This window comes from Caretta caretta, chromosome 25 (assembly GCF_965140235.1).
Source record: "Caretta caretta isolate rCarCar2 chromosome 25, rCarCar1.hap1, whole genome shotgun sequence".
Lineage (NCBI taxonomy): Eukaryota > Metazoa > Chordata > Testudines > Cheloniidae > Caretta > Caretta caretta.
In genome coordinates, this window is record NC_134230.1 from 15138114 (window position 1) to 15165925 (window position 27812).

Sequence of the window (27812 nt, forward strand, 5' to 3'; positions counted from 1 at the left end):
CGCATTATCCAGCAGTATATGCAGCACCAGAACCTGGCAAAGCGATACCGGGCGAGGAGGCGACGTCAGCGCGGTCACGTGAGTGATCAGGACATGGACACAGATTTCTCTGAAAGCATGGGCCCTGCCAATGCATGCATCATGGTGCTAATGGGGCAGGTTCATGCTGTGGAACGCCGATTCTGGGCTCGGGAAACAAGCACAGACTGGTGGGACCGCATAGTGTTACAGGTCTGGGACAATTCCCAGTGGCTGCGAAACTTTCGCATGCGTAAGGGCACTTTCATGGAACTTTGTGACTTGCTTTCCCCTGCCCTGAGGCGCATGAATACCAAGATGAGAGCAGCCCTCACAGTTGAGAAGCGAGTGGCGATAGCCCTGTGGAAGCTTGCAACGCCAGACAGCTACCGGTCAGTCGGGAATCAATTTGGAGTGGGCAAATCTACTGTGGGGGCTGCTGTGATACAAGTAGCCCACGCAATCAAAGATCTGCTGATATCAAGGGTAGTGACCCTGGGAAATGTGCAGGTCATAGTGGATGGCTTTGCTGCAATGGGATTCCCTAACTGTGGTGGGGCTATAGACGGAACCCATATCCCTATCTTGGCAACGGAGCACCAAGCTGCCGAGTACATAAACCGCAAGGGGTACTTTTTGATAGTGCTGCAAGCTCTGGTGGATCACAAGGGACGTTTCACCAACATCAACGTGGGATGGCCGGGAAAGGTGCATGATGCTCGCATCTTCAGGAACTCTGGTCTGTTTCAAAAGCTGCAGGAAGGGACTTTATTCCCAGACCAGAAAATAACTGTTGGGAATGTTGAAATGCCTATATATATCCTTGGGGACCCAGCCTACCCCTTAATGCCATGGCTCATGAAGCCGTACACAGGCAGCCTGGACAGTAGTCAGGAGCTGTTCAACTACAGGCTGAGCAAGTGCAGAATGCTGGTAGAATGTGCATTTGGACGTTTAAAGGCGCGCTGGCGCAGTTTACTGACTCGCTTAGACCTCAGCGAAACCAATATTCCCACTGTTATTACTGCTTGCTGTGTGCTCCACAATATCTGTGAGAGTAAGGGGGAGACGTTTATGGCGGGGTGGGAGGTTGAGGCAAATCGCCTGGCTGCTGGTTACGCGCAGCCAGACACCAGGGCGGTTAGAAGAGCACAGGAGGGCGCGGTACGCATCAGAGAAGCTTTGAAAACCAGTTTCATGACTGGCCAGGCTACGGTGTGAAAGTTCTGTTTGTTTCTCCTTGATGAAACCCCCCGCCCCTTGGTTCACTCTACTTCCCTGTAAGCTAACCACCCGCCCCTCCTCCCTTCAATCACCGCTTGCAGAGGCAATAAAGTCATTGTTGCTTCACATTCATGCATTCTTTATTCATTCATCACACAAATAGGGGGATGACTACCAAGGTAGCCCAGGAGGGTGGTGGAGGAGGGAAGGAAAATGCCACACAGCACTTTAAGCACAGCACTTTAAAAGTTTACAACTTTAAAATTTATTGAATGACAGCCTTCTTTTTTTTGGGCAATCCTCTGTGGTGGAGTGGCTGGTTGGCCGGAGGCCCCCACACCGCGTTCTTGGGTGTCTGGGTGTGGAGGCTATGGAACTTGGGGAGGAGGGCGGTTGGTTACAGAGGGGCTGCAGTGGCAGTCTGTGCTCCAGCTGCCTTTGCTGCAGCTCAACCATACACTGGAGCATACTGGTTTGGTCCTGCAGCAGCCTCAGCATTGAATCCTGCCTCCTCTCATCACGCTGCCGCCACATTTGAGCTTCAGCCCTGTCTTCAGCCCGCCACTTACTCTCTTCAGCCCGCCACTTACTCTCTTCAGCCCGCCACCTCTCCTCCCGGTCATTTTGTGCTTTCCTGCACTCTGACATTATTTGCCTCCACGCATTCGTCTGTGCTCTGTCAGTGTGGGAGGACAGCATGAGCTCGGAGAACATTTCATCGCGAGTGCGTTTTTTTTTTCTTTCTAAGCTTCACTAGCTTCTGGGAAGGAGAAGATCCTGTGATCATTGAAACACATGCAGCTGGTGGAGAAAAAAAAAAGGGACAGCGGTATTTAAAAAGACACATTTTATAAAACAGTGGCTACACTCTTTCAGGGTAAACCTTGCTGTTAACATTACATACATAGCACATGTGCTTTCGTTACAAGGTCGCATTTTGCCTCCTCCCACCGCGTGACTACCCCCTCAACCTTCCCCCCTCCCTGTGGCTAACAGCGGGGAACATTTCTGTTTAGCCACAGGCAAACGCCCAGCAGGAATGGGCTCCTCTGAGTGTTCCCTAAGAAAAGCACTCTATTTCAACCAGGTGACCATGAATTATATCTCACTCTCCTGAGGATAACACAGAGAGATAAAGAACGGATGTTGTTTGAATGCCAGCAAACATACACTGCAATGCTTTGTTCTACAATGATTCCCGAGTACGTGTTACTGGCCTGGAGTGGTAAAGTGTCCTACCATGAAGGACGCAATAAGGCTGCCCTCCCCAGAAACCTTTTGCAAAGGCTTTAGGACTACATCTAGGAGAACCGCAAATGCCAGGGCAAAGTAATCCTTTCACATGCTTGCTTTTAAACCATGTATAGTATTTTAAAAGGTACACTCACCAGAGGTCCCTTCTCCGCCTGCTGGGTCCAGGAGGCAGCCTTGGGTGGGTTCGGGGGGTACTGGCTCCAGGTCTAGGGTGAGAAACAGTTCCTGGCTGTCGGGAAAACCGGTTTCTCCGCTTGCTTGCTGTGAGCTATCTACAACCTCGTCATCATCATCATCTTCTTCGTCCCCAAAACCTGCTTCCGTATTGCCTCCATCTCCATTGAAGGAGTCAAACAACACGCCTGGGGTAGTGGTGGCTGAACCCCCGAAAATGGCATGCAGCTCATCATAGAAGCGGCATGTTTGGGGCTCTGACCCAGAGCGGCTGTTCGCCTCTCTGGTTTTCTGGTAGGCTTGCCTCAGCTCCTTCAGTTTCACGCGGCACTGCTTCGGGTCCCTGTTATGGCCTCTGTCCTTCATGCCCTGGGAGATTTTGACAAAGGTTTTGGCATTTCGAAAACTGGAACGGAGTTCTGATAGCACGGATTCCTCTCCCCAAACAGCGATCAGATCCCGTACCTCCCGTTCGGTCCATGCTGGAGCTCTTTTGCGATTCTGGGACTCCATCATGGTCACCTGTGCTGATGAGCTCTGCATGGTCACCTGCAGCTTGCCACGCTGGCCAAACAGGAAATGAGATTCAAAAGTTCGCGGTTCTTTTCCTGTCTACCTGGCCAGTGCATCTGAGTTGAGAGTGCTGTCCAGAGCGGTCATAATGGAGCACTCTGGGATAGCTCCCGGAGGCCAATACCATCGAATTGTGTCCACAGTACCCCAAATTCAAGCCGGCAACGTCGATTTAAGCGCTAATCCACTTGTCAGGGGTGGAGTAAGGAAATCGATTTTAAGAGCCCTTTAAGTCGAAATAAAGGGCTTCATTGTGTGGACGGGTGCAGGTTTACATCGATTTAACGCTGCTAAATTCGACCTAAAGTCCTAGTGTAGACCAGGGCTTAGACGTTTTTAAGGTCAGGCTTGACAAAGCCCTGGCTGGGATGATTTAATTGGGTATGGGTCCTGCTTTTGAGCAGGGGGTTGGACTAGATGACCTCCTGAGGTCCCTTCCAACCCTGATGTTCTATGATTCTAAGGAAGGAAATGATGGGGTGTTGGTCTGCTTGATTTCAACACCTGATATTTCCAAGGTTAAAAACTAGCAGAATTTTAAGAGAGAAAAAGCTTTCAGGCCCACTTTACACATCACACAGCAGTAAAATATACAAGGCCATTTAAACACAATCCATTACTTTATTATTCTTTATAGTCCAATAATGCCCAGCAATACCAACTGAGGTCAGGACCCCACAGTGCCAGGTGCTGCAAACACAGTAAGAGGCAGTCCCCTCTCTACCCCAAGGAGCTCAGTGTCTAAACAGATGAGATGGACAAAGGATGGGAGGGGAATGTGATTTGCCCAAGGTCAGCCAGCAGATCGGTGGCAGAGCTGGGAAACACAGCCCAGGTCTCCAGTTTCTAGCATTGCTAGCCCCAAATGTTCAACAATCATGAGGCAGGCCCAAATAACTCTCAGAATTGGTTTAAAAATCAGGATATAGATGTAGATATAAATATAAACATTGGGTTCTTTTCATTTGTCTTCTGTTTTTGAGCCTGTAAGCTGTACTTTGGTCACATTTTCAAGCTTTTCTCTTCAGCCATGAGTAGAAACTTACTTAAAAAAATTTTTTTCATCTTTTCATATAACCACAGGATTCCATGTCTGGGACTTTAATTAAAACACCAGTTATCACAAGAGTTGGCAACACTGCAATTCCCAGGCAAGTTGACATAAGCCCTTGATATGCTGTATTGATGGTTTGCTCCTTGGTCGTTAGCCTGACGCTTACATGCAAATACTTTATATCAACCTACCCTACAAAATACCTACCCTGACACCTGCATGCCAAAAACAAATGAAAAATCAAGTCACTTTTCAGGTAGGAGGTTATCAAAATGGTAGCCATTGGAAAAAACTGAAGTGTCATGAAAGAAAAGGAGTACTTGTGGCACCTTAGAGACTAACAAATAAATTGGTTAGCCTCTAAGGTGCCACAAGTGCTCCGTTTCTTTTTTGGATACAGACAAACACGGCTGCTACTCTGAAACCAGAACTGTGAGAGCATTTGAACCAACCCAAATGTCAAAACAGTAGTAACAGGAACTGTGCTAGGATGGGCTGCCTCTGATGCACAAATCTCTCCACCCCAACCACCAAGGGGACCGTAACCACCCTGAAATCAACCTGCAACTATTTATATTTAGACAGGAGGAAAAACTCTCTTTCACAATCAGGCTCAGAGAAAAGCCCAAGAGTACAGGATGCTCCATGCAGGATTTTCATACAAATGGGTTATTTCTTCCCGATGATTAAAAACCTAGCCAAGAAAGCTCTGATCAGGTCTGTACACGCTGCCCCCCAGAAGTGCCGATTACAGGGCAAAGCACTGGAGCATCACTGGCACAGCTACCCTGATGTAATCAGAACCCCCAAATCGGGGCTGGCTCGGTCACCCTGCACCTCCCGCTGCCACTGACCCCAGGGCAAACCCACGACCGTTCCCATTCAGGGTCCCATTTGCACTGGTGTAAACAACTGCACAAAGCGCCGGCAACGGAGACCCAGGGCCCCAGCATGCGGGGAGCAGCTTTCCGTGGAATAGTAACTAACCAGCATCCCCCACTCCCTGGGTTCTCCAGTGTCTTTTCATTAGGTTTCTCTTGCATGCTGGCAGCGGTATGATCTTCCTTCACCGCTCCTCCAGCTTTACCCAGATAAACTAGTGCCAGATAAAAGCCAGCCATCCACTGCGACCTCCTTCCCTGCATACGCTGGAAGTGACTCCAGGGATTTTAGAAACCCTGGAATGCAGCGAGCTGATTCCCTGAGATGTCTGCTGAGAACTGGCTTCAATTCCACCACAGCTGCAGATCAAGTTCAGCTGAGCCCCCCAGAGAATCGGGGATTGCAAGCCCAGGCCTTCAAAGACTCCAGGATGCCGCTGGCTAGCGTCCAAGCCCTGGCACTGCAGAGGCTAGGAAGGAAGGAAGCAATCGCACCCCAAATGAGAGAGGGGGAAAACAGGGGGGAGCACTTGGGAGAGGGTGGGTTGCAGGCTCTCTGCTCCCCCTGACGTGGGAAAGAGATGCTGCCTTCTGCCGTGGGGTCAGGACAGGGATCAGGAGAAGCCTTGCCCAGGATGCAAAAGTCGCAGCGACAGAGCCAGCAGCTGCTAGCCCTCGGCCCACCGGCAACTCCCTCTGTGACCTCTGTTGGCCTGAGATGGGTCCTGCCGCACTGGGACCCCCCCGGACCCCACCTGTCTCTAGAACCCCCCCTCCCCAAGCTCCACTGCCCCCCCTTCCCTAGCTCTAGAACCCTGCCCCCTCCCCGAGCCCCACTGCCCCCCCTTCCCTAGCTGTACTCTCCCCCTCCCCCCCCCGCCCCGTACCTGTTCACTCCATAGCCAGCGCGGCCCCTTTAAGGGAAGCCCCCAGCCTCTCTCTCCCCGCGCCGGCCGGGGCAGGCTCAGCGCTCCGCCAGCCCCGCCTCCGGGCCGCCAGCGTTCGGCTTTGGAACGCGAGCGGCCCGAGGGGAGGGGGGGGGGGGGGTTGTGCCGGTCGGGTGACGTCACATACTTTCTTAAAGGGCCCGTTGCTGCTCCGAAGGATGACAGGAGCGAAGCCGCCGGAGCTGGCTGCAGACAGCGCAGGCTGGATTTGAACTGCCCCTTCCCACCCAACACGCGGCCGGTCAGATCCAGAGCGGGGCTCCGGCCTTTTGCAGAGGCCCCTTCCCCAAGCAGAGCTCCAGGGCTGCCCAGAAGGAATATTTGGGGGGAGGCCTCCCCCCACCCAACACCTCCTACTAATGAATAGGGGGCCCCTGCTCAGGGCCCTAAGCAAGGGCTTAGTCATGCCTAGCAGGGATGCTGCAGAGCTCAGCCCCCCCCTCACTCCACCCAGGCTTGTGTGCAGCCCCCTGCCCACGTGAGGCCAAGTGTTCAGAGACTCTGAGTTCACACAAGCAAAACTCCACCAGTGCCCGGGGAGTTTGGCAGTTGTAGGGCTTTCACCGTGCCCCACGCTGGAGGCTTCCACTCTCAGAAAACCCCACACCTCTCCTCCACTACAGCAAGCCAGTTACTGAAAGCACAGGACTTTCTACTGCAAAAGGCAGTCGTGCAAGCCGCGACACGCCTGCTCCAGGAAGCAGTGAGGGTGGCAACCACTGCAACAACTAAAAGCCTCATTTCAGATTAAAACGAACCGCAGTTTATTTACGCTTTTAGTTCTAGACCCGATATACAGGAACACACATACATTTAAAGTTATACTGCTTTATTCCTAGACCTGTGCTAATCTCACCTCTCAGGAGCCCAATCTATTACTCTAAAGATTAGTTATTTACATCAGAAGGAATGTCACACTGTTCTGACCGAGTAGCATTACACACCAGCTCTGGACAGGGGCCGTGCAAAATGCAGGACAGAATCAGGCCTGAAGGCTACTGCTCACACGCACCTCAGTTACCTTGGAGAGCAAAGCCAAGCAGCTTAGCACCACTTCCTGTAGAAAAGAATCAGCTGATTACTTTAAATAAGTTAATTCAGGGACAATATAGCTGTAGGACAGCAGGGCAAGGGCAAATATGGCATGGCCACATTGTTTTCCCATAGGTAATGCCAACCAATCCATAGCCATGCCTGTTAGACAAACTCTCCACCTGAAACGGTTCACCAAATCTCAACCAATGAGCCAACCAAGTGTGGAACCCAACTGTTCAAGAGGGGCATTATTATACATCATTACCTTCCAGAAAAAAATTTTTAAAACCCAACTCCTGCGTGCCCCTGTTGTTACTTTATTGCCAGACTTGCAAGATTTAAAGTTTCTTGAAGCTCCAGCTCTTTGAGGCAGGCAGTTACACATGAGAGTATCACCTCTCTTTTTTAGGAGAGTTTCTAACCTCATGGCTGTAGAGTTAAACATAAAAAAAGTGAACTCCCTACAAGCTCAAACCACAAAAAAGCAAATAAAAAAACCCAACATTCAGTAAAAACCTGATGTTGAGGCCAGACTCCTAATTTGAGTACTTGGCACTACTGAATTCACTGTTCACTGTTTGTGCTGGTTGCTTTTGGCATTTCAGCTTGAACAGTGAGTCTTCACTTTGATTCACAGGGCTGAAGAAATTGGCTTCTGGGTCAGGTGAAGGGTATTTTATTTCTAGACATCTTCAGCATTAAGGGAAGAGCACCACCTACTGAGATAACAGCAGGAAAGCACTGGATGGGAGAGACAAGGTCTGATGCAGCCCAGCCTAGCAAGATCCCCACCTAAGATGGTATTGAGTTAAGGAATTCCCATGAGTTCAGGTATATAACTGAGCTGCAGGTGTTGGGTTTAGTTATCTTCTAGCATCAGGTTTAGTGGACCATGAGAAATGGAACGTAAACTGACCAATGGGGAAATCTCTCTTCGCACTACAGGAGTTCCCTTAAAGATACCATCCAATAAGGCATCTCACTCTAATTTGGAGTGTCAAGAATGTACCAGGGAGACTAACTTAAAATATTTGAGTCTTAGGGCAGCTATTGAGAGGCAGCCAGTGACCAAAATGAATGTCTTATTTCAATACTTAAGGGGAGGGGAAAACAAAAACAAAAGACCCCACACTCTGCCTTTGGAATCCGAGGCACATCCCAGCAACCGTGCCAAGTGAGAAACAAGTAACTCCGTACTTCTGCAATGGAGCCAGGCCTATTTGTTATATACTTTTAAAAAAAATAAAGTCACAACAGCTCAAGTCTTATCTGAAAGCTTTTATTGCCTATATTCAAATATTACAGTTTCACATTTTATTCAAAAAAAGTTCTAAGCTACCTTTACAAGGACAGTAGCACCTGGGAAGGACTGTGCAGTATTTAGGTTATCCATACGCAGAAGGAAGTCTCTGACCTCTAAGACACAGCTGTGGCCGAGATCCCATCCAGTTCTTAAGGACTTGTAATTTACCAGCAGTGCAGTGTTGTTCCCCACCCCATCCCTATAGAGCACAGTATGGCTGAGGAATGCCCAAGTTGACACACTGATCAGGAGGCCACATACAAATGCAACTTTTAAAAAAAAATCTTCCTGATGGTTTAAATTAAGGGGGAGCCAAACATACAAAAGCATCTAACATTTGTAAGGATCCACTGTCCTACTAGGGCAATGCCTACACAACCAAGTATCCCGCAGCTGGCTGTGCAGATGCAGCAGTCTGCCTGAGCACTAGCAACGACAGGATCAGGTCATAAGATTCTTCCTTCCCTCTTCCCTTCCAAGGGGGGAGGCAGAGGGAAGGGGAGAGAGGTGAGCCACAAAATAAGAGTATTTTAGATATTAAGTTAAACATTTGGTCCCTAGGATGTCGCCAAGGTACTTTACTGTCCTTGCCTCACTTTAAAAGTATATACACACACATTAAAAGAGAGCACGAGCCTTTTAGAGCTTCACTTTTGGCATCATAAAAAGGCACAAAAACAGAATTCCTTGGCCCTTGAGCAAGATCTCCAGAAGCAGAAAGAGCTGGCAAAGGCTTTACCAGAGCCAGTGTGCTAGAATCCACCTCTAATTCCCTTTGAGATTTCGTGACTTCACTAGCGTAACCAGGAGTCATTGGGTAAGGCCTGCGGTGCTTGATGCTAACTACAATAGCGTTACAGGAATCACGTCAGAGCATGAAGAATAAGCAGCATCCTTGCAACACAGGACTGCAATGCTAGAAGGTTGCATCCTGTTTGAGAGCAAGTTCCCCACTCCGCTCCCCCCACCACGAAACACACGTAGCCCCAGTGTTTTGCTGGTATGAGTCTCCCTGGATGACTAGAAGTGGACTCCATCAGCATTTAAAGGCCTGCCTTGTTTGCATTCTGCAAGTTGCAAGTGACAGGCTGCACCCCCAAAGATAAGAGATGCCCCAGGATTTTAAGAAGCCACTAACTCTCTCTTCTAGGATCATGGGATTTTCGTCTGCTCAGGAAAAAAGTTTAAAAAAAAGGTACAAAAAGAGGCTATAGATACTGGAGTGTTGCCGGCAACAGAGATCCGAACACGAGCTGGCCTGGGGAGGTGGCCGCCTTGTGGCCAGGCAGGGCCCAAGGCTCAGTAGCCCTCCTCTTCTCGGTAGTAGTGGTACTCGGGTGGGTCTGTGCTCTGGTCGTACACTGCGTTGGCCACGTCACCAGTGTTGCCCTGGGGACAGTACTTGGGATCGTAGATCTGTCGGCCCAGGCCAAAGATCTGGCCGCTCTGATTGGCTCCCTGGTTGGAGCCCATCTGGAGGGACATGGAGGTGTTGTCGCATTTCTCGGTGCCCATTTTGGTGTCGTAGATGTGTCTCCTCGTGCCAGGAGCCGTCATGCCCACCTGAGAGACCAGATTAGTTGTGGTAACAGTGGCAGCTGGAAACCCCCATTGGGGATTGAGCCCCCACTGCATGAGGGGCTACAGATCATAGCAAAACCCTACCCAAATAGCTGATCTACCTAGACTGCGTGGTGATGGGGGCCAGGAGGGAGTGTACAGCTTCTGTTTTAGATGTGCAGAAACGGATGCAGAGATTAAGGAACTTGGGCAAGGTCACACAGGGAGTCTGTGGCAGGGCCAGGAATCCAAATCTACATCCTGGTCCAGTGCCCTAACCACAAGACCAGCTCTCCAGCAGTCTGAGGAGGCACAGATTACATCAAGTAGGCACCTCTGGTGCTTTCCTGGATTTCACCCAGCTGCCCAGTCAGGCATCTACCCCCTTTAATACCACCCTTAAACCCAGATGTTCTGTGCTGAAGAGACTCCAGTCACTCAACTGGCCCCTTTTTTTACCTCCCCACAGATGGCTCACCAGGTCCATGACTGCTTGCTTACCTGGCTAGCACACTTGTTGGTGCCCATCTGAAGGCTGATGGTGGAATGGTCCATGGGGGCCAGGATCTGGTTTTTGGGATCATAGAGATGTCTCCTGGTGCCGTAGGCTGTCATGCCAGACTGGCTGGCACACTTGTTTGTGCCCATCTGTGGGCAGAGTTACACAGAGAACTAAAGTTACAGCCCAACCGAGTCTGAAGCAGGCTCCCCCCGTCTCAAATAAGTCTCCTCTCCCCCACTCCCATACTAAGCACAATGACTCATGGCTCAAAGGCAGCCTCCTGACCTTCCTTATTTAGAGGGGTTACCCCCCTGCCTCCAATAGCATGCTTTCCAGTGTTCTTGTATTATTGATTTCACAACTGTCCCCGGATAGAACTTCCCATCTCCAATTCCCTACAAGGGCAACCCTCCAGGTCCAAACCTCTGTTGGTGGGGAGGAGGGAGTCTGTAGTACAGTCCTTCAGACCAGAGTACCTGTTAGATTCAAACCCCAGCCCCCCAGGGCAAGAGAATGGACATGCCAAGAAGGCCAGGACAGCAGTGACAATCCAGGCAGTGAAGGAGATGAAGGGCACGGAGCAGTTCTACTTTGTGCTGGATGTTTCATATCCAGCCTGTAACAAGAGAACATCCAGGCTATTAAGTCTTTTGACCATCAGCCATATGCAGTGGCAGTGAATTCAGGTGTTAAAGGGATAACCAAATTTCATGAAACATGCCTTCCTACCCTGTGGCCCTGCCTAGCCCACCCCTGCCCTAATGGGAAGGGCACAGCAGCCAGCTCACCTGAAGCCCAATGACACACTGGCCGGCCTTCATTTTTGCATCGTCAAAGTTCCTCTGTTGTTTCTCCGAGTATTTCACACCGATGTCCACGTCGCTTTGTATCCCCTTGGTCTTTGCCTGCAGCAGAGAGAAGGGCGGGGGGGAGAGGAGTGTTAGAACCACTGAGTTCTGTCCCTGCATAGAAGAGGGTACTACAACCTAACGTTGCAGTCATCAGTCAACATACAGACTCAACCCCAAGAACTGCCAGGCTAGAGATGCAGGAGGTTTTATATCCCAAACGGAGATGGCTATTTGTTCACTTCCTGCACAGCACCTTTGACAGGGCGAAAGGTGTTTTACAGTTCTACAAGCTATAGCCATGAAGCAGAGATCCTTTATCCACCGCAGAAATGCAGCTGCTTATGGGGTGGAACGTGGCAGATTTGCCAGTGGCGCAGAGACAGCTTGGGACAGAGCGTAAGGACTCCATGCTGCAGAACAGGTCAGATGCTGGTCACTTGCTGGTGTGAACTAGAGTAAATGGGGGATTCGCTAACAGTGGAGGACTTCAGTAGGCCCAGCCAGAGGTTATGGGCCTACGACTGGAATTGGTGGGAGAGATTCTGTGGCCTGCAACATGCAGGAGGTCAGATGAAATGTGGTCCCGTCTGGCCTTCACCTCTAGGAGTTCGATGGTGGCCTCTGCAGGCCAGACATGGTGACTTCCAGTGCACACGCGCTAGATGCGGCATTAATGAGCCTGCCAGGGCTAGCGTAGTAATTTAAGGAGGCAAAATGTAGTTACCCAAATGAGAACTTAGCCAGGACAGACACCTTCATCCTGGTCAGAGGAGCCATGAGACCATATCCATTGTGTGTTTATCCTAAGGCAGCCACTGACCTACTTTCTACTAGCTTTATCCTTCATCCATGCAGGGTATAAAAATCCAGTCACCACAAGGCAACACCTTTCACTAGCTGCCCCAGCCCAGAAGGGCCACTTGCAAAGCAATGAGCACACACCTCAGAGACCTGGCGCCTCATGGTTTGGGCCATGAGCGACAGCTTCAGCCCCAGGGTGGCCAAGCCGCCACTTCCCCTACAGCCCTCCCACAGAGCTGCTTCCTCCCCTGACCCCGAGCTCACTGGGAAGGCTCCCGGCTGCAGCTGGCTTCATGTGCTGGGGTGAGATCACTTCTTCCCACCACCCAGAGAACCAGAGCCCCACGGGGAAGTTTGAGCCTGGCTTTGGCTTTAAAGCCAGGGCATTTTGGAGGAGGGAAGAGCTGCAGCTCTACTGTCAGGAGGCCTCAGCGTAGCCACTTCCTTTGGCACCCTAGGGTGCTTGCGACTCATCCCCCCCAGCCACCCTCACCCCAAACCCATGGGAGCTGGTTGGGCTAGGAGAAGGAATGACCACTCCTGCCCACAAGCCATATGGGACAGATCCTGTTAGACACCAGGCTGGGTCCACCCCTGCACAGTCAGGGTCAGAGGTAAAGCAGCTGGTGCAGGCTACTGCAGCCCCAAGAATTAACCTGACTCATGTTCCTGCTTCAACAGCCACTACAGAGCTTTGCAGGGGCACAGAATTACCAGGGCGCAGATCTGCCCTGGCTCTGCCCCCCTCCAACCTCTGGCTCCCCCTGTCTCCATATGACAGGCCACCATACCAAGGGTCTACCAGGGTAGGGGAGGGTGCCTTTCATAGTTCCGGTGCATCAGCCGAGATGACCAGGGCAATGACAAGTCAGCCTCACAGCGGTACTCACCATGCCCGCCAGAGCCAGCAGGCACACCTGCACCTGGGTCATGTTCCCGGTCTCGAAGAAGTCGTTGGCTTCAAAGAGGTCGACGGGGTTCATGCCGTACTGAACCATGGCCTTGATGAAGTTGGAGAGGTTCTCCAGCTGGCAGGGAAGAGAGACTGATAAAGACACAGGCCGCAGCCAAAACGGGGCCAGGGAAGGAACCCGGGAGGCAGCAATTAGTGTGCCCTTGTTGCCAAGAAGGCCAATGGCATTTTGGGATGTATAAGTAGGGGCATAGCCAGCAGATCGAGGGACGTGATCGTTCCCCTCTATTCAACATTGGTGAGGCCTCATCTGGAGTACTATGTCCAGTTTTGGGCCCCGCACTACAAGAAAGATGTGGATAAATTGGAGAGAGTCCAGCGAAGGGCAACAAAAATTATTAGGGGACTGGAACACATGACTTATGAGGAGAGGCTGAGGGAACTGGGATTGTTTAGTCTGCAGAAGAGAAGAATGAGGGGGGATTTGATAGCTGCTTTCAACTACCTGAAAGGGGGTTCCAGAGAGGATGGTTCTAGACTATTCTCAGTGGTAGAAGAGGACAGGACAAGGAGTAATGGTCTCAAGTTGCAGTGGGGGAGGTTTATGTTGGATATTAGGAAAAACTTTTTCACTAGGAGGGTGGTGAAACACTGGAATGCGTTGCCTAGGGAGGTGGTGGAATCTCCTTCCTTAGGAGTTTTTAAGGTCAGGCTTGACAAAGCCCTGGCTGGGATGATTTAGTTGGGGATTGGTCCGGCTTTGAGCAGGGGGTTGGACTAGACCTCCTGAGGTCCCTTCCAACCCTGATATTCTATGATTTGAGAAGGAGCTCCCAGGGTGGCTAGCGATCAGCCAGGCCACCCTCGCTGTAAAGGAAGCAGCCAGCACGTACCTGATGCCAGGTCTGAGCTGAGCGGTTGATCTTCCTCACTGAGCCTGGCTGCAGCTTGTTCATGAGCCTGGAGAGAGTGAGAAAGAGCCATAAGAGCGGATGCCAATCACACAATGTGGAAGCACATTTCCAGCCACAGTGGAGTTGCACAAGCATCTCTTCGGAGGTTCTTGTTCGGCTGCTTTTAAACAAACAAGCAGCCGTCAGAGATAAGGGCGTCCACAAAGCTAAACAGTTAGCAGAAGAAATGATCATCCCTAGACTCGCATACAGCGCTTCTCATCCGCTCACAAAGCACGTCACAAGAGGGGGGCAGCATCATTCCCCACCTGTGAAATGGAGGCAGAGAAAAAATTGACTTGCCCTAGGTCACCCAGCAGGTCACTGGCAGAACTGGGAATGGAACCCAGGTCTCCTCAGTCTCTAGCCACTAGGCCACACTGCCTCAGGCTTGGGCTACACACACACAAAAAAACCACCACACAAACAACTTATCCCAGTGTAGCCACGTCAGTCACGCGTGTGAAAAAATAAATAAATAAATAAAAATTAAAAAGGTACCCCATCCCCAAGGATGGTGATGACGACAAAGCCCCAGCATAGACGGCAACAGAGGCCAACACTGTTCAGAATGGTGATCCTCCTATCCCAGCAGGACCCCTCCTTGTGGCGTATGCTGCATCTACACTAGCAGGCTCCACCAGTACAGCGATGCCGACATGGGCTGCGTCTACACTTCAAAGCCACAGTCAATGCAATATTAAAACCCCAAGTCTCCAAGATTCAGGCTAGCCACACTACTTATTACGGGAGTCGCTCGGCATCCCTGGCACAGGTCATTGTTCTAGGCACAGGACGCACACAGAACACAAGACTACATTAATTCAATGTTAAGATTTAAACTCACACTTAAGGAAGCACGGATGTTATGGTCCCCAGAGCAGCTCCTGGCCGTGCTGGCCTTGCATAGGAAAGCAGTGACATGAACACTATCAGCATGATAAAGTGGCAAGGGAGTTTGGAATGGCAAAATGCAAGTTCTCCCTGAGCTAGCAGGTTGTGCCACATGGCCCTGGGAAGGTAATTTCCACCTGGTTTCCCCTAGCAGGATCATCATCATGTTCCTGACATATCAGTCCCCCAGAGAGAAGTCAGCCCTAGTTTCACTTACACATACATCAGGAGCATTACCACCACTGAGAATTCACGGCCCTGTATTTCCTGGCATGTGTGGTTAGAGACTAATGCAATATCCTTGTTATGTATTTACTCCCTCTATTTTGAGCTTCAGCCACTTTCAGCAACAAGATTGTTACCAGGATCTCCGATTCCACCCACCCCCAATCACAGAACCAAGACAGAGTCATTAGAGGCCAATAAATGGATAATAAGCCATTCTCCCCTCTGACACCCTGTCTGCTAACCAACAAAGGCTGCTTCAGAAGGAATCCTGGAACAGTCCCTCTTGCTCCAGGCCCTGGGAATGGCCAGGCTCTGCTGCATTTCTTTGCAGAGGCAGATCTGAACCCTGGAACATTCCCATCTTTCAGATGCTTTCCTGGAACTGGATTTTCCTCTCCTGCTGTTTGCAGCTGCCCAGACTATTATGAATATCTACAATCTGCTTTTGGATATCCTTGGAGAGATGCTAGAAGAAAGCAAAGCATTCACTATTCATGACACTGGGTCTCCAGCACTTACTGAATTGCCAGTATGTGCTTAGGGTTACTCCAGATGTGACCCTGCTCCTCCCTAGGCCCTCGACACCCAGGCCAGGGGCTCCAATGCTCCTCAAGTCAATTCCCTTTTAAATTAGCTCTGGTATCCCCTTGGGCACTTCTGCTAAGTGACATCTCACAGCCAGGAGCAGGATCCTCTGCCATTGCATTCGCCAGCCAATCCCAGAGCACAAGCACTTGCCTGGCCCTAGTCCTGCCAAACCTCCGCCCAGAGGCCAGCCAACCCACCTGCATCCTAGGCCAAGACTGGGAGTCTAGCTCCAGGCTCAGGACTTTTGCAGAGACATCGCAGGCAATCACTGAGCCAGGGCCAAACTCGTGCTTTAAGTGCTGGTATCATTTGCTATGGGGCAAGAGGGGCAGTTAACGCCTCACCCAGGCTGGTCACAGCTCTGCATGCCCCATTATATCCTCCGCTTCCCTCCCGTTCTGCCTTTGCCGTGTATTAGGGCTCGCATCAGGGCCAATATGCTGGCACGACTTTGCACATCTCCAACGTTTTTCTGAAGTGGCACCGCTGGCTTTAAGCCTCCAAGCCGGTCTGCAGCTCCGGCTATGGCCCAGTAATGCAGGATGGGTGCAACTGGCCAGCAAGATGGAAGGACATGGAGCTCTTCCCCTGGATGACAAGGAGAGGTCAGCGTTCACAGCCTGCTGCTCCATCAGTTCCCCCCTGACCAATGCAGACCCCTGGGCCCTCACAGACTCACTCGCAGAGGATCACTCCGTCCTTCAGCCCCAACTGGAAATCGGGGCCGATCTCCTTCCCGGTGATGCTCTCGATCCATATCCTCAGCTCAGCCTCCTTCTGGGGGTCGTACTTCTGAGCAAGCTGGGAGGAGAGCAGAGAATGGAAGAGTCAGGCAGCTCTTCGCTGGGTCCCCTGGGCTAGCCACCCCTCCACCCACTGCCCACTTCCTGGTGAGCTCAGCCACAAGGCCACATTCCTGCTTGCTGCACATGGGTAGCGGACAGCACCTTTCAGTAAGGGCTGCTAGGACACGACCATGGGGAGAGAGAAAAGAGAAAGAAAACAAGTGAGACTCCATGATCAGAGACCTCTGGGAAAGCTGAAAGTAGACAGGACCATACAGTCTGAGCCAGATGTATAGCTCCCCCACGGAAAGGGTGGGGGTAGCATGCAAAGCCAATGCAGTCCCCCAGCGCAGGCTAAAGCAGCCTCAAGTTGCACCCCAGCTTCAGTGGTCCTCTAGTCTGCTCCCCAGCAGAGCCCATATAAACAGGGTACGTGCCTGCCCCAGCCGTGCCCACTCACTCCCAGATACTGACCCATCCCCTCTGTGCCCAGGGCTGGTCAGTGCAGAATCAATACCTTGGCACTGCCCAGCATGTGCACCAATGGGAAGCTGGCCAACAGGTATTCCTCAGCCTGGCCCCAGCACCCCCACACTCCGCTGGCTGGCACTGGTGAGTACTGCGTTACCTTAACCCCACAGCCCCTTTGCAGCAGCCTAGCTAATGTAAAGGGGCCCAGCTTCACTCTACCCCAGTGTGTAGCAGCAGGTCCCCCTGTAAGACACAGGCCAACAGGAGCGTGGGGAGGAGATCATCATCAGTGCAGGTCAATGTCACATTAGCATGGCCACTGGAAAGACTTGTCAGGACACAGCTCCCCGGAAAGAGCCTTAATGGTGGCAAGAGAAAACAAACCCCCAAATCACTGCCAGGCATTTTGCAGCTAGACCCCCCTAGGAGCCCAACGTGCTGAAGCTAAGCAGGCTGGAGAACAGGGCCCAGCACCAGGAAGGGGCTGTCTGGATAGCACCAAGATACTCTGTCAGCTATCACTTCCTGATGCACAGGAAAGCCAGGCCGAGCAGGAGCTCAGCAACGAAGAGATTAGTACGAGCATTGGTGGTCCTTCAGCAGCCAGCCGGGGCAGATCCAGCAGCATTTACGTGCATGGGGAGTTTAATAACTTCCTTGTTTGCTTGGTTTTGACACATGAGGAAGAGGCTGGTCTTTACTCTAAGCTCTAAAATCCCCCTCCGCACGCGAGCCAACCCAGCCAAGGCAGCTCTGGGCTGGTTCCCACTGGACATTTTTGGAAGCTTGGGTCAGATGCGACGGCATCACGTCACGCTCTTCCCCACCCAGCTACCAGACAAGAAACGGTACAGCCTGTGACAACGAGGTCACTAGACATCACCTGTCGCTTCTCAGGAGACCAGGGGGAATGTTGCACTCCTCCTGCCCAAATCCCGGGCTGGCCAGTTGCAGTCTGTCTCCCAAAATCCCCTGCTGCACTTATTGGCTCATCCCTCCTTCCCCATCACAGAGACACGACTGACCCCTGCAGTGCCCTGCCTTGGAAGGTTGCAGACAAAGCGGCTATAAAAACCACAGAGTGATCATTACAAGATAGAAGCTAGCGAGGAGGACGAGGCCTTGAGGTTAAGACACCGGGCTGCTGGCATGATTGACATCCTGTGTGAGCCAGCACAACTTAGAGCAACTCACCGCTCATCAGTCTAGATGCATCTTCATCTCGTGCAATTGCTTTATTGCATTTAGTTCAGCCTTTGCCTTGGTGCAGCAGGTCTGGAAAAGTTTTGCTTTTGTTTAAAATAAAGCCAACTGGTTTTCCAGCTTGTTTTATTTTGAATGGTAGAAATTCAGGTCCTGTCTCTTCAGGAGACAGAATGGCTGGAGAACTGGTACAGAGATGGAGTAGGAAACACACACCTGGGGTGGGCAGGCAGCTTTTAAATGCACATTAATCTGTAAGCCTCACTTAGCTCAAGTGACTGCACCCGCTGGGGAGAAGGGCGCTCTTTGTTAAAGACTCGAGCCCTCCGATTCAAGGCCCAGGAAAGCGCTGCAGTCCCCGGCAGCCTCACAGCAAGACCAGACTGCATTCGTACGGTAAGAGACCCAGCAAAACGACAGGGAACTCCTCATGCCTTTCTGAAGCAGCAAGGAGTGTGCCCAGATATGACCTACCCTCTTCCGCAGGTGACCTTTAATGCTGTGGATTAAGGTCACCCCACACCAGCACGTGAGAGGCTGGCTGTATCTGCCTGCCATGGACACAGGGGACACAGATAAGAGTCTCCTACAGTCTCTCAATCCTCATTTGCTTACACCCCATCCCAGAAAAAGGCCACTGTCAATAAAACCTGAGCCTACAGATCAGGGTGTCATTTGCTATGGGGGCAATTGTCTCGCCACCCTCCTCAAGCAATATCTTGCTTTGCCCCCAAATTTTTTCCAGTCTGACTTTGCAGGTTATAATATAATCACATATCTTGCTCCCAACACCCCAGAATTTCTCCTGAAGTGCTATCGCTGTGATAGACGATCCAGGATCTTGGTGCACTGGCATGACCGGCAACGGGAAGCTGGGCAAGATTCTGCCCTCTTCACCCAAGTCCCAGCACGCTCCCCCACCCCACAGCTAAGGTGCACAGGCCCAGGAAGAGTGTCACTCAGGGCAAGTCACAGGAAAGGGAGCAGCAGGACTGATTCGTGTCCCCAGTCAGCTTTGTTCAGGGGTCCACGCTCAGACTTGACTCGGGGGGTGGGGGAGGGGGGGTGAAGGAGGGAGATGGGACTCCTGGGGTCTATAGCCAGCATTGGAAAGGATGCTGTGTTTAGCAGGTACAGCCTGACACTCCCCTGCCCCCCATCTCTAACACCAGCCTCCCAGGGGAGAGGAAGCCCTAGAGGCCTCAGCACTGCAGCCCAAACCACTGCCCTTGGGGTCAGGACCAGACTTCCCCTCCCTGCAGCCCAGGAATGTGTCTCAGCAGATTCCTTGGGCACCATGAATATCCCAAGAATGCAAAGTACCTTGTTTAAATCAAGGCCAGCTGTCCCAGCTGCAAGCAGCTTTAAAGAAGTGAAGGAGACAGCAGGTCCCTGCTGCCAGAGGAGAGTCATCAGCATGTCAGACACCCTCTCCCAGCTGCTACTAAGCAGCCTCTGTTAAGGGCTCGTGCCCAAGAGCACCTGTCAGAGACAGGTGCTGGAGGAGCTGCTGGCTGCTTCTGGAGCAGGGTTTAAGGCTGCATATGTATCAGGCAGAAGAAGGCTGCTCGTTTGTAGAGGGCTAAGTATAACTACCCTCCACTTAGTGGAGTCATTAAACCTAGAACCTTTGACACAAGAACCATGGGCCTCTACCTCTTCAGCTAAGGGTGAAGCTTGATTAGATGGCAGCAGTAGTAGGCTCTTATCTTTTTTAGAGGAGCCAGCCACTAGTGGGTACACGACATTTAACTACTGTGTCACATTAGATACTTACAACGCCAGTCAGTTCCCTGACACTACAAGGTCAAATCCCAACAAGATCAATTCAGCACTTCCAAGACAAGCACGATGCAGTTTAGTGCGTGGGTGTCTCCCAGCCATGCAAAGCAGAGTGTCCCCTCTGCCTGGGGGAAGGTCCCCTCGACTTGACAGTCTCCTTGGAGAAAGTTTCCCTCCTCTGGCTTTGGGGGTTGCTTGTAGTCCTCCACCCCAGAGTTGACTGCTTGTCAGTGGTGCTCTGACTGCACAGAGCTTAAACATCACTTTTCATCCCAGCTCGAAACTAGACTTCCATGTTCAACAAACCCCAGTAGTCTGCAGAGGTGGAGATAAGGAAGGGTGAGATCAGCCTCAACTGATGTAGGGCAAGGATAGGCATGTTAGCCCAGCTCCCCTCTATTCCAAGCCCAGCTCCCTGGGAGCACTACAAGTTCATTGACTAGAGTCTTCTGGCAGGGACAGGGACAAACCCCTTGATGAACCAAGAGAGACTGAGCATGGAGCACAGAACACAGTTGGGCCCCATCACTTTCACGGTCATAGGATTTTAAAAAGGTTACTTTCATGCTTTGAAGCGATTTAAATCTATAATTACAACACTGAAATTTCAGAGGTCCTGACCCAAAAAGGAGTTCTGGGAGGGTCACAAGGTTATTGGGGGGGCGGAGGAGCCTGCAGTACTGCAACCCTTACTTCTGGGCTGCTGCTGGCGGGGAGATGCTGCCTTCAGAGCTGGGTGCCCAGCCAACGGCTGCCGATCTCCGGCCGCCCAGCTCTGAAGGCAGCGCAGAAGTAAGAGTGGAAATACTGCGACCCCCTTGCAATTCCCTTTTGGTCAGAAGCCCCATTTGAGAAATGCTGGTCTCCCCCATGAGATCTGCATAATAGAGGGTAAAAGCACACAAAAGACCAGATTTCATGGTCCGGGACGGGTTTTTCATGGTCACGAATTTGTTAGGGCCCTGCTCACAGCCTTTGCCTTGGCTGTGTGGTTGCCTCCAGCCAAGGCAACCACACAGCCCAGTTCATCTGTACTCCCATCTGGGCCTCTCTACCCGCTGCTGAGGACTTGGCAGGTTGAGCTCACAAGGGGGCAAGCTCGGTGATGGAGATGCAGGGGCCAGGAGAAGAAGGGCCAGATTTGCCAGAGAGAGTCACACCTACAACAGGGCCCAATTCCAAGAGAGCTTGGCTCTGTCCACATTGGGGGCCATAAGCTGCATGAGGAGAGCAGAGACTGGTTCCCGGTCGCTGGAGAGAACCCTCTGGCGGCTCAAGCATACTGCGGGAGATAGGAGGATCTCGCTCCCAATCTCAGCTCTGACAACTCCTGCCGCAACCCTTGGGCAAGTCACTTCATGCCACCTCAGTTTCTCTGTTTATAAAGTGGGGGGAGATAATGCACTATACCAGAGGGTAGAAGGGTATGAATGCGTTGGATCAACTGTAGACTCCCAGCTCCCCACAAGCAGGAAGCAGCACCCATGGAGAAAAGGGAGAGTTTAGGTTCTGGAGAAGCCCATGGAAGATCCAAACCCCCACCGGATTCAGAGCACTGCACTGCTGCGAGGTCACTAGCTGCCCAGCCCATGAGCAAGGGCTGCTGAACACCCTGCCGTGAAACGCTCAGCTCTGATTTCACAACCTGCTCTTCATTCCCTTTTCAACCGGTGAAGGGGACTGGGGTGCAAGGGGGAAGGGGAGACCTTTTGACAGCAGCAATGCAAGGGGAGGGCACTTGCTCAACACATACAAGAGGCATTGGAGATCCTAGCCCCAGTGGTACGGGAGAATCTAGCACTAATCCACACCCCTGCTTCTCCTCACCCTGGCTCTTGGTGCAGCTACTCTGGCATGTAGAACTGATCCACTCCCAAACCCACTCAAGATCCAGGGCCTTGCACTGGCCTCTGGATGGGAGCTCGTCTGATGGAGGAATCTGAACAAGTCTGCCGGATTTCACAGGGCCCCAGGACAAATCAGAACACAAGACAACACATAGGACCAGGCTGGGATCCTTCTCACCCAGCACCAGCTGCTTCAGACAGAGGGGCAGCCCGCAAGTGGAAGGAAGTTACTTGGGGAAGTTACTTCCTAACCCTCATCAGTTAGTGGTTGGTCCGTGCCCTGAAACATGAAGGTTTAAATAAGCCAAAGCAACATAGCCTCTCCAGCGTGACTGCACACGCACACATGGCAAATGAGAACATCTAATCCTTGCTTCAGTTCCGGGACCGCACTGCTCTGGGTTTCATCCGCCTTCCCAGCCCCATGGGTAGCACTAGCTGCTGTTTAGCTACCGCAGACCTATTGGAGCAGACACCATTCCCTTGTCCTGTGCCATCCCCCAGTATTTATCACGCTCTAAGCTCCTCAGGGCAAGGACGGTTTGCACAACAGGGCCCTGATCCAGTGGAAGCGTTAAAGATCGCCTCCATGGTAATTTAGAAAGCCGCCCTTTCCCCACTGATCCAATCAGGAGCAGCCACAATTCCAAGCTCTTGATCATCCAACCCCCTAACCGCAGAATCCAAAGTGAGCAACGCTGACAATTTGGATAGGACCCTCTGAAGGCGAGAGATGTTAATTCATATTGGCACTAACAACCCAGCCCAGCAAGAGAAAAGCTTCCCGTGGAGAGGGACAAATAGGACATGTTCCCCAATTGCCGACATTCTCACCTCCCCAGGTTGTTTCTGCACCAGCTTGCAAGGCCAGGGGACCTGTTCTGATTTGTGCAGGAGGGAGCATGTCAACATTCTGCAGTTAATGCTGCAAAGTCTGAATTCTTCCCCCTAGACTCTGCTGTGAATCTGGTTAGGTGATAGACGGATTTGACCCAGGGACGGAGGGAGCTAATAGGGTGGGGGGGGAGGGAGGGGGAGGAAGAGACAGAAGAGGAGGAGACAGACAAGCTGGCCCCAAAAGCAAATTCCACAGATTCCATTCTCCAAGGACTTCTACCCTTAGAAAAGTTGTACTGATTTAACTAGATCAAAATCCATGGTGCAAATCCAGAATGTCAAACTACTGTGGGTGCCAACTCCCTCGAGGGTGTAGCTGACTGAACTGAACTAAGCAAGGATTTAACAGGTTCAAGGGCATCTACTTTTAGGGGTTGGCGCCACAGACTTGGACCTAGTAACACCAGTGCATCTTCTCAGCTTCGGCAAGGCCTAGGCACTGCTGCAGTGTCTTGGGGGGGGGGGGGGGGAGAAGAGTGCATGTTTAAGTTGACTCCCAGTCCTTTCTCCCTGACCCTCACCCACCCCCAGAGGAATAGGTGACTTTGCACAGAATGGCTGTTCCGCAGCATCAGGCATGCAGGCTGGCTTCACTTTTCTGTTCAACAGGGTTACTGCTGCCAGTACAAACCGGGGAAGGGGTGGGGTATGTCAGATACACCTATGGAGTTCCCCTTCCCTCCCTTTATAGCATCGTCCCCTTAAGCAACCTAGAGCAGAAACTGCCTGTCCCTTGGGCTCTGCTGACTAGACAAAGGGTTGAGTCAAAATTGGGTCTAAGCGGACATGCTTTAGTGATCACTCATCCGGGTTAGGACAGAGCCTTGTAGTGGGTTCTCTTCTAGATCTCGGTCCTACACAGCCACTGCAGATATCTGTCCTGCTTTTATGGGGGTTATAAAACAGGTCACATGGTTGATAAGAATTAAGCACTAGCTTGATGCTAGCCTGTCCCATTGGCTATAAAAAAAAATCCTCACTCAGCTGCGTTTAGAGAGGACACCCATGATGTGCCCACATTTGTAGGTTACTTAGTGTTCAGCCATCGCATTGCCTCCATCTTGTGCAACAACCCGTCAGGATTGGGCCATAAGGTTTAGCGAGAGGTGTTTACGAACAGAGACGGTGGAAGGCTGCAGAGAGAAGAGGCACCTGCCTATTCAGCACCTAGCACACCTAGCTCTGACTCAGCTACCATATTACAGATCTGTACACAGGAACCTGCTCCCAGAGAGCCCTCGGCAGTGTCACATTAGCAAATTGAGCAAGCTGGTCCCAGACGACAGGTGCAGAGGAAACATGCCACATCGCAGCTGCAGCAGGAGCAGATCGAGAAGGGAAAGATTCCAGTCCCTTTCAGCCTCTCTCCCCCTCCACACAGGAGCCCTTGCTGGAGCAGAAAGGGTGTCACAAGTGACAGAATCAATCTGAACTAGATGGGGAGATACCAGACGTTCACACCTTTGCAGAAGGCAGCTCTGGTAGCTGCATTTGCACTGGATGTTTGAAGTGAGCTGTAGCCCACAAAAACTTATGCTCAAATAAATTGGTTAGTCTCCAAGGTGCCACAAGTCCTCCTGTTCTTTTTGCGAATACAGACTAACACGGCTGTTCCTCTGAAACCCAAGTGAAATCTGACTCTCCACAGCTTCACCAATGGGGAGCACTAGTTTTGTGGGTTAGCCACAGCACACTCTAACCCCCATACGAACTGGTCTGGATGAGACAGCTACATAAATGCCGCCGGCAGCCTGTCTATGCAGGCACCAGTGGGAAACTTCCTTGTTTACAGTGACGTCAAGGAAGGCCCCTTAGGGCTAGACGAGAAGGTGGTATCAGTTGCTCACTGGTTGTTGCTGCATATTGTAATGGGCTAGCAATTCCCACTTCCACCATAGGCTGGTCCGGAAGTTGCATAAACTGCTTGTATTTTATTCCAGTAGCACTTCAGAACCTCCATCAAGGATCTACAGTAGTAGCCACTGTGCAGATAGGACCGTCCCTGCCACAGACAGGCACAATGTAGGTAAGATGCCAACAGCCACTGATCCCACCCGCCAGCCACTGATCTCCCAGTGCTCCACAAACATTTAATTTAGACTTTGAGAGGTGGCCCAAAGTCATCCCCATTTTCCTGGGGAAAGTGAGGCATGGGGCGACACCAGGCCAAGGCCATGCCTTGAGTCAGCATCACAGCAGGGAACAGAAGCCAGGAATCCCCACTCCCAGACCCATGCTCTAACCACTAGCCCACATTCCCTTCCTTGGCAGTTTAACTTGGGGAAGGGGAGGATCCTTTTCCTCGGCACCAAGTGATTTGTCGGAGAAGGCCTCCTGAAACACTTCTGGAAGTTACAGGTAACATAAGAGCTAAGATGGGCCTTAGACACTTAGTTTATTACATCATTATTTAGGTCAGGTGTGTTTCTCAGTGACTATAGCAACACATTGATAAATGGAGGCCAAATTGCCAAGGAAATAGAGAACTAGGTCCAGCCAGGGGTAAGAAAATCTGGTGGAACAAATATCGTAAGGTGTAATAATAATAATAATAATAATAATGAAAAAAAGCCTTCCCTGGAACATACCTAGTATTTTAGATTTTAATTACACTCAGAACACGAGCAATCCAATCTGTAAATTACAGGGTTAAGGATTAGGATTACACAAACAGGCAGCCAAGAAACTGCACCATATTGTCCCCACACCTTACCCTGAGAGGAGTTTGCTATTATAGAAAGACAAGAGTCTTTCCATCAAGGCTCAGTCCCATGGCTTGTTTACTGCATACACCTGCACGCCCTTGCCTAATAGCCTACCTTCTCAGAGGGTTTAGTCTGTGCTCTGGTACATTTCTCCTAACAGGAGGAAGGATTTAACCACTGTCACCCAAAATCTGGAGTTACCCTATGTTCCCCAGGGCCCTCAGCATCACAGCCAGCTACAGAACCAGCCGAGACCACTCCCGGTTCAGAGGGAGGGTCAGTTCAGGCCCAGAAATGTAGATTTTATAGCAAGAGAGGGGGCTTTTTTTGGGTAAAAGAAGAGACAGTTTGCATGTCAGGATTTCCCTGCTCAGTTTAGAAGTCAAACTGGGACAGAGAAGTAGAGCGGGAAACTGACTAGAAACAAAAGTGAAAGTGACCAGTTTTAACTTGGTCCAAGAGTAGCAAAATGCAAGATAGACTGAATGGGGCCAGAGTTCAGATGTTAGCAGTAACAAAGGGGGAGAGGAGTTTAAAGTTATAATGTGCTCAATAAGCCCACCAGGACTAAGATATTCAGCTAACTAACATGGCTCCAGGGTCAGGATCAGATGAAAAGGGGGAAATGGATGCTCTCAGACTTGTTGTGGCAGACAGAGGACTGAAAAGCAATGCCCCCAGCCTACCCAGCTCAGGCCAGAGGAGCAGGCTACGCCCAGCTGCTTCCTCCCACATTCCCACCACCATCCCTTTGTGGAAATGGGCATCCCCCCAGAACCTCAGGGCGCCTGGATGCAGAGATACATTTGACTCCCCTTGGCCACACCCCCTCAAAACCACTTAATAGACCCTGTTAGCAGTGCTTAATTGGTAGCCAGAGAGCTGCTGGGACACAAGTAATTTTTTTGCTTTCATAACTGATGCAGCAAGCCCAGAAGTGTCAGGGCTAAGCCCTGGCACGAATTAAACACTGCCCCTTGGACAAAGCCAGGCAAGGTTTTGGGGGGTGCTAAACGTGCACACAACTGCACCAGGACAGAACCTGTCCTTGCACCGAACACACTTGGACCCAAGGAGCCGGGCCAGCCCAGGAGAAACTGCTGCCAGATGGAGCCTGGAACAGCCTCCTGGGACCAGTGGCAGGGAGACTTCCTGCTCCCCTCCTAACTTTGGGGGCAGGGGGAGGTGCGGGCCTTCTCTGTCCCCAGAGGCCACACGCCGCTGCTGAGCCCAGAAAGGGAGCTCCCAGCCCGGGCTGAGGAAGGGAGGGCGGAAGAGGAGATTGGAGGGCGAAGGACACAGCTGGGAGAGACCCGAACAAGTCTAGAGCTCGCCTGCACCCCAGGGCGCACCGGGCAGCTCCCCAGGGCGCACCGGGGCCCCGCTCCCAGTCACATCACAGCCCCGCTACAAACTTTTCTGGCCAGCCGCCAGCCTCACCCTGCTCTTGACCTCCGCGGACAAGCCGTAGGACGGGCCCTTGTTGAACTGCGAGCCGCTCATGCTGCGCTCCGGGGTCCGCTCTGCGCCAGGTCCGGGGGCCGCGGCGCGTACGGGAGACTCCCTCGCTGTGCTCCGGAGGTTTTGGCCGAGCAGGGCACCGCCTCCTCCCGCTGATTGGAGGGGAGTTAAAATAGCCTTATAAGGGCAGGAAAGCTCCGAATTCCTGCAGGATGGGGAGTTTCCTGTGTGTGTCCCCCCAGTGACCCCCGGGGTCAGAGCTGGGGGCTGCGCCCCCCCTTCCAGCGCCGGCTCCGTTCCCGGAGACTTTGTCAGCCTGAGAGCTCGGCAAGCGTGAGAGACGGAGCGCTGGGCTCTCTGGCGGGGGCAGATCCCAGGGATGGGATTTCCCACAGGTTTGGGGGGGTTGATCCACCCCCTCCCCGCGCCCCCCAGTCGCTCAAACACACACACACACACCCTGCTTCACATACCAGACACCCAGCCCTGACACGCAACCCGCCTTACCCACATACACCCTCCCCTTCACACGCCCCCCCCGCACTGATACACAGCCCACCCATCTCCCCAGACACACCAAATGTTACACTCACCCTAGAAACAACCCCCCACACACACTCAGACCCATCCACCCTAGAGTACAGCCAACCCATGCCACGCCCACCACACTCACACTCTCTCACACACACGTGCGTTCACAATCCCTTATGTCCAGCGCTTAAGTGTGTAAGGAAGAGGTGCCCAGGCTCAGGCGAGCCCAGATGTGCTGGGACTATGAACTGCCAAGCCCAGAGGTGCCAGGGCTCTCAGCCCTGGCCCAAATTAATCATTGCTTATGTCAGATGCTCTGGGCACCTCACCCAGACACCTGGGCGTACCGGACCCCTTCAAACACACAATGATCCCTA

General features: G+C 51.9%; 2 protein-coding genes across 10 annotated transcripts in view; both read right to left on the reverse strand.

Annotated features, from left to right (window-relative positions):
* The window catches only part of ABCA7 (ATP binding cassette subfamily A member 7), a 54544-nt gene extending 48366 nt beyond the window's left edge, over window positions 1-6178 (reverse strand). For 8 of the 9 annotated variants that reach the window (XR_007353967.2, XM_048831296.2, XM_048831295.2 and 5 more), the window contains exon 1: window positions 6066-6178. The gene's annotated coding sequence lies outside the window, so the exon portion shown is untranslated. The remainder of the gene's footprint in view (window positions 1-6065) is intronic. The other variant, XM_075123251.1, reaches the window with a different exon arrangement.
* A 2245-nt stretch (window positions 6179-8423) lies between these two features.
* Window positions 8424-27040, reverse strand: CNN2 (calponin 2). The gene is made up of 7 exons (XM_048830985.2): window positions 26884-27040; window positions 16433-16554; window positions 13984-14050; window positions 13068-13205; window positions 11314-11430; window positions 10525-10671; window positions 8424-10026 (listed from the first exon to the last, which is right to left on the reverse strand). The coding sequence occupies exons 1-7, from the start codon at window positions 26944-26946 to the stop codon at window positions 9763-9765; spliced, it is 918 nt and encodes a 305-aa protein (XP_048686942.1). The 5' UTR covers window positions 26947-27040; the 3' UTR covers window positions 8424-9762.
* Window positions 27041-27812: the final 772 nt, after the last annotated feature.

What these genes read in the sequence shown, in the direction of transcription:
- CNN2 (XM_048830985.2), bottom strand. Translation starts at nt 26,946, where the DNA reads ATGAGCGGCTCGCAGTTCAACAAGGGCCCGTCCTACGGCTTGTCCGCG. An exon ending in CAGCTCAGACCTGGCATCAG is followed by an intron (nt 13,206 to 13,983) that starts GTACGTGCTGGC and finishes CTTCCCTGCCAG; the next exon opens with CTGGAGAACCTCTCCAACTT. An exon ending in TGCTGGCTCTGGCGGGCATG is followed by an intron (nt 11,431 to 13,067) that starts GTGAGTACCGCT and finishes TCTCTGCTGCAG; the next exon opens with GCAAAGACCAAGGGGATACA.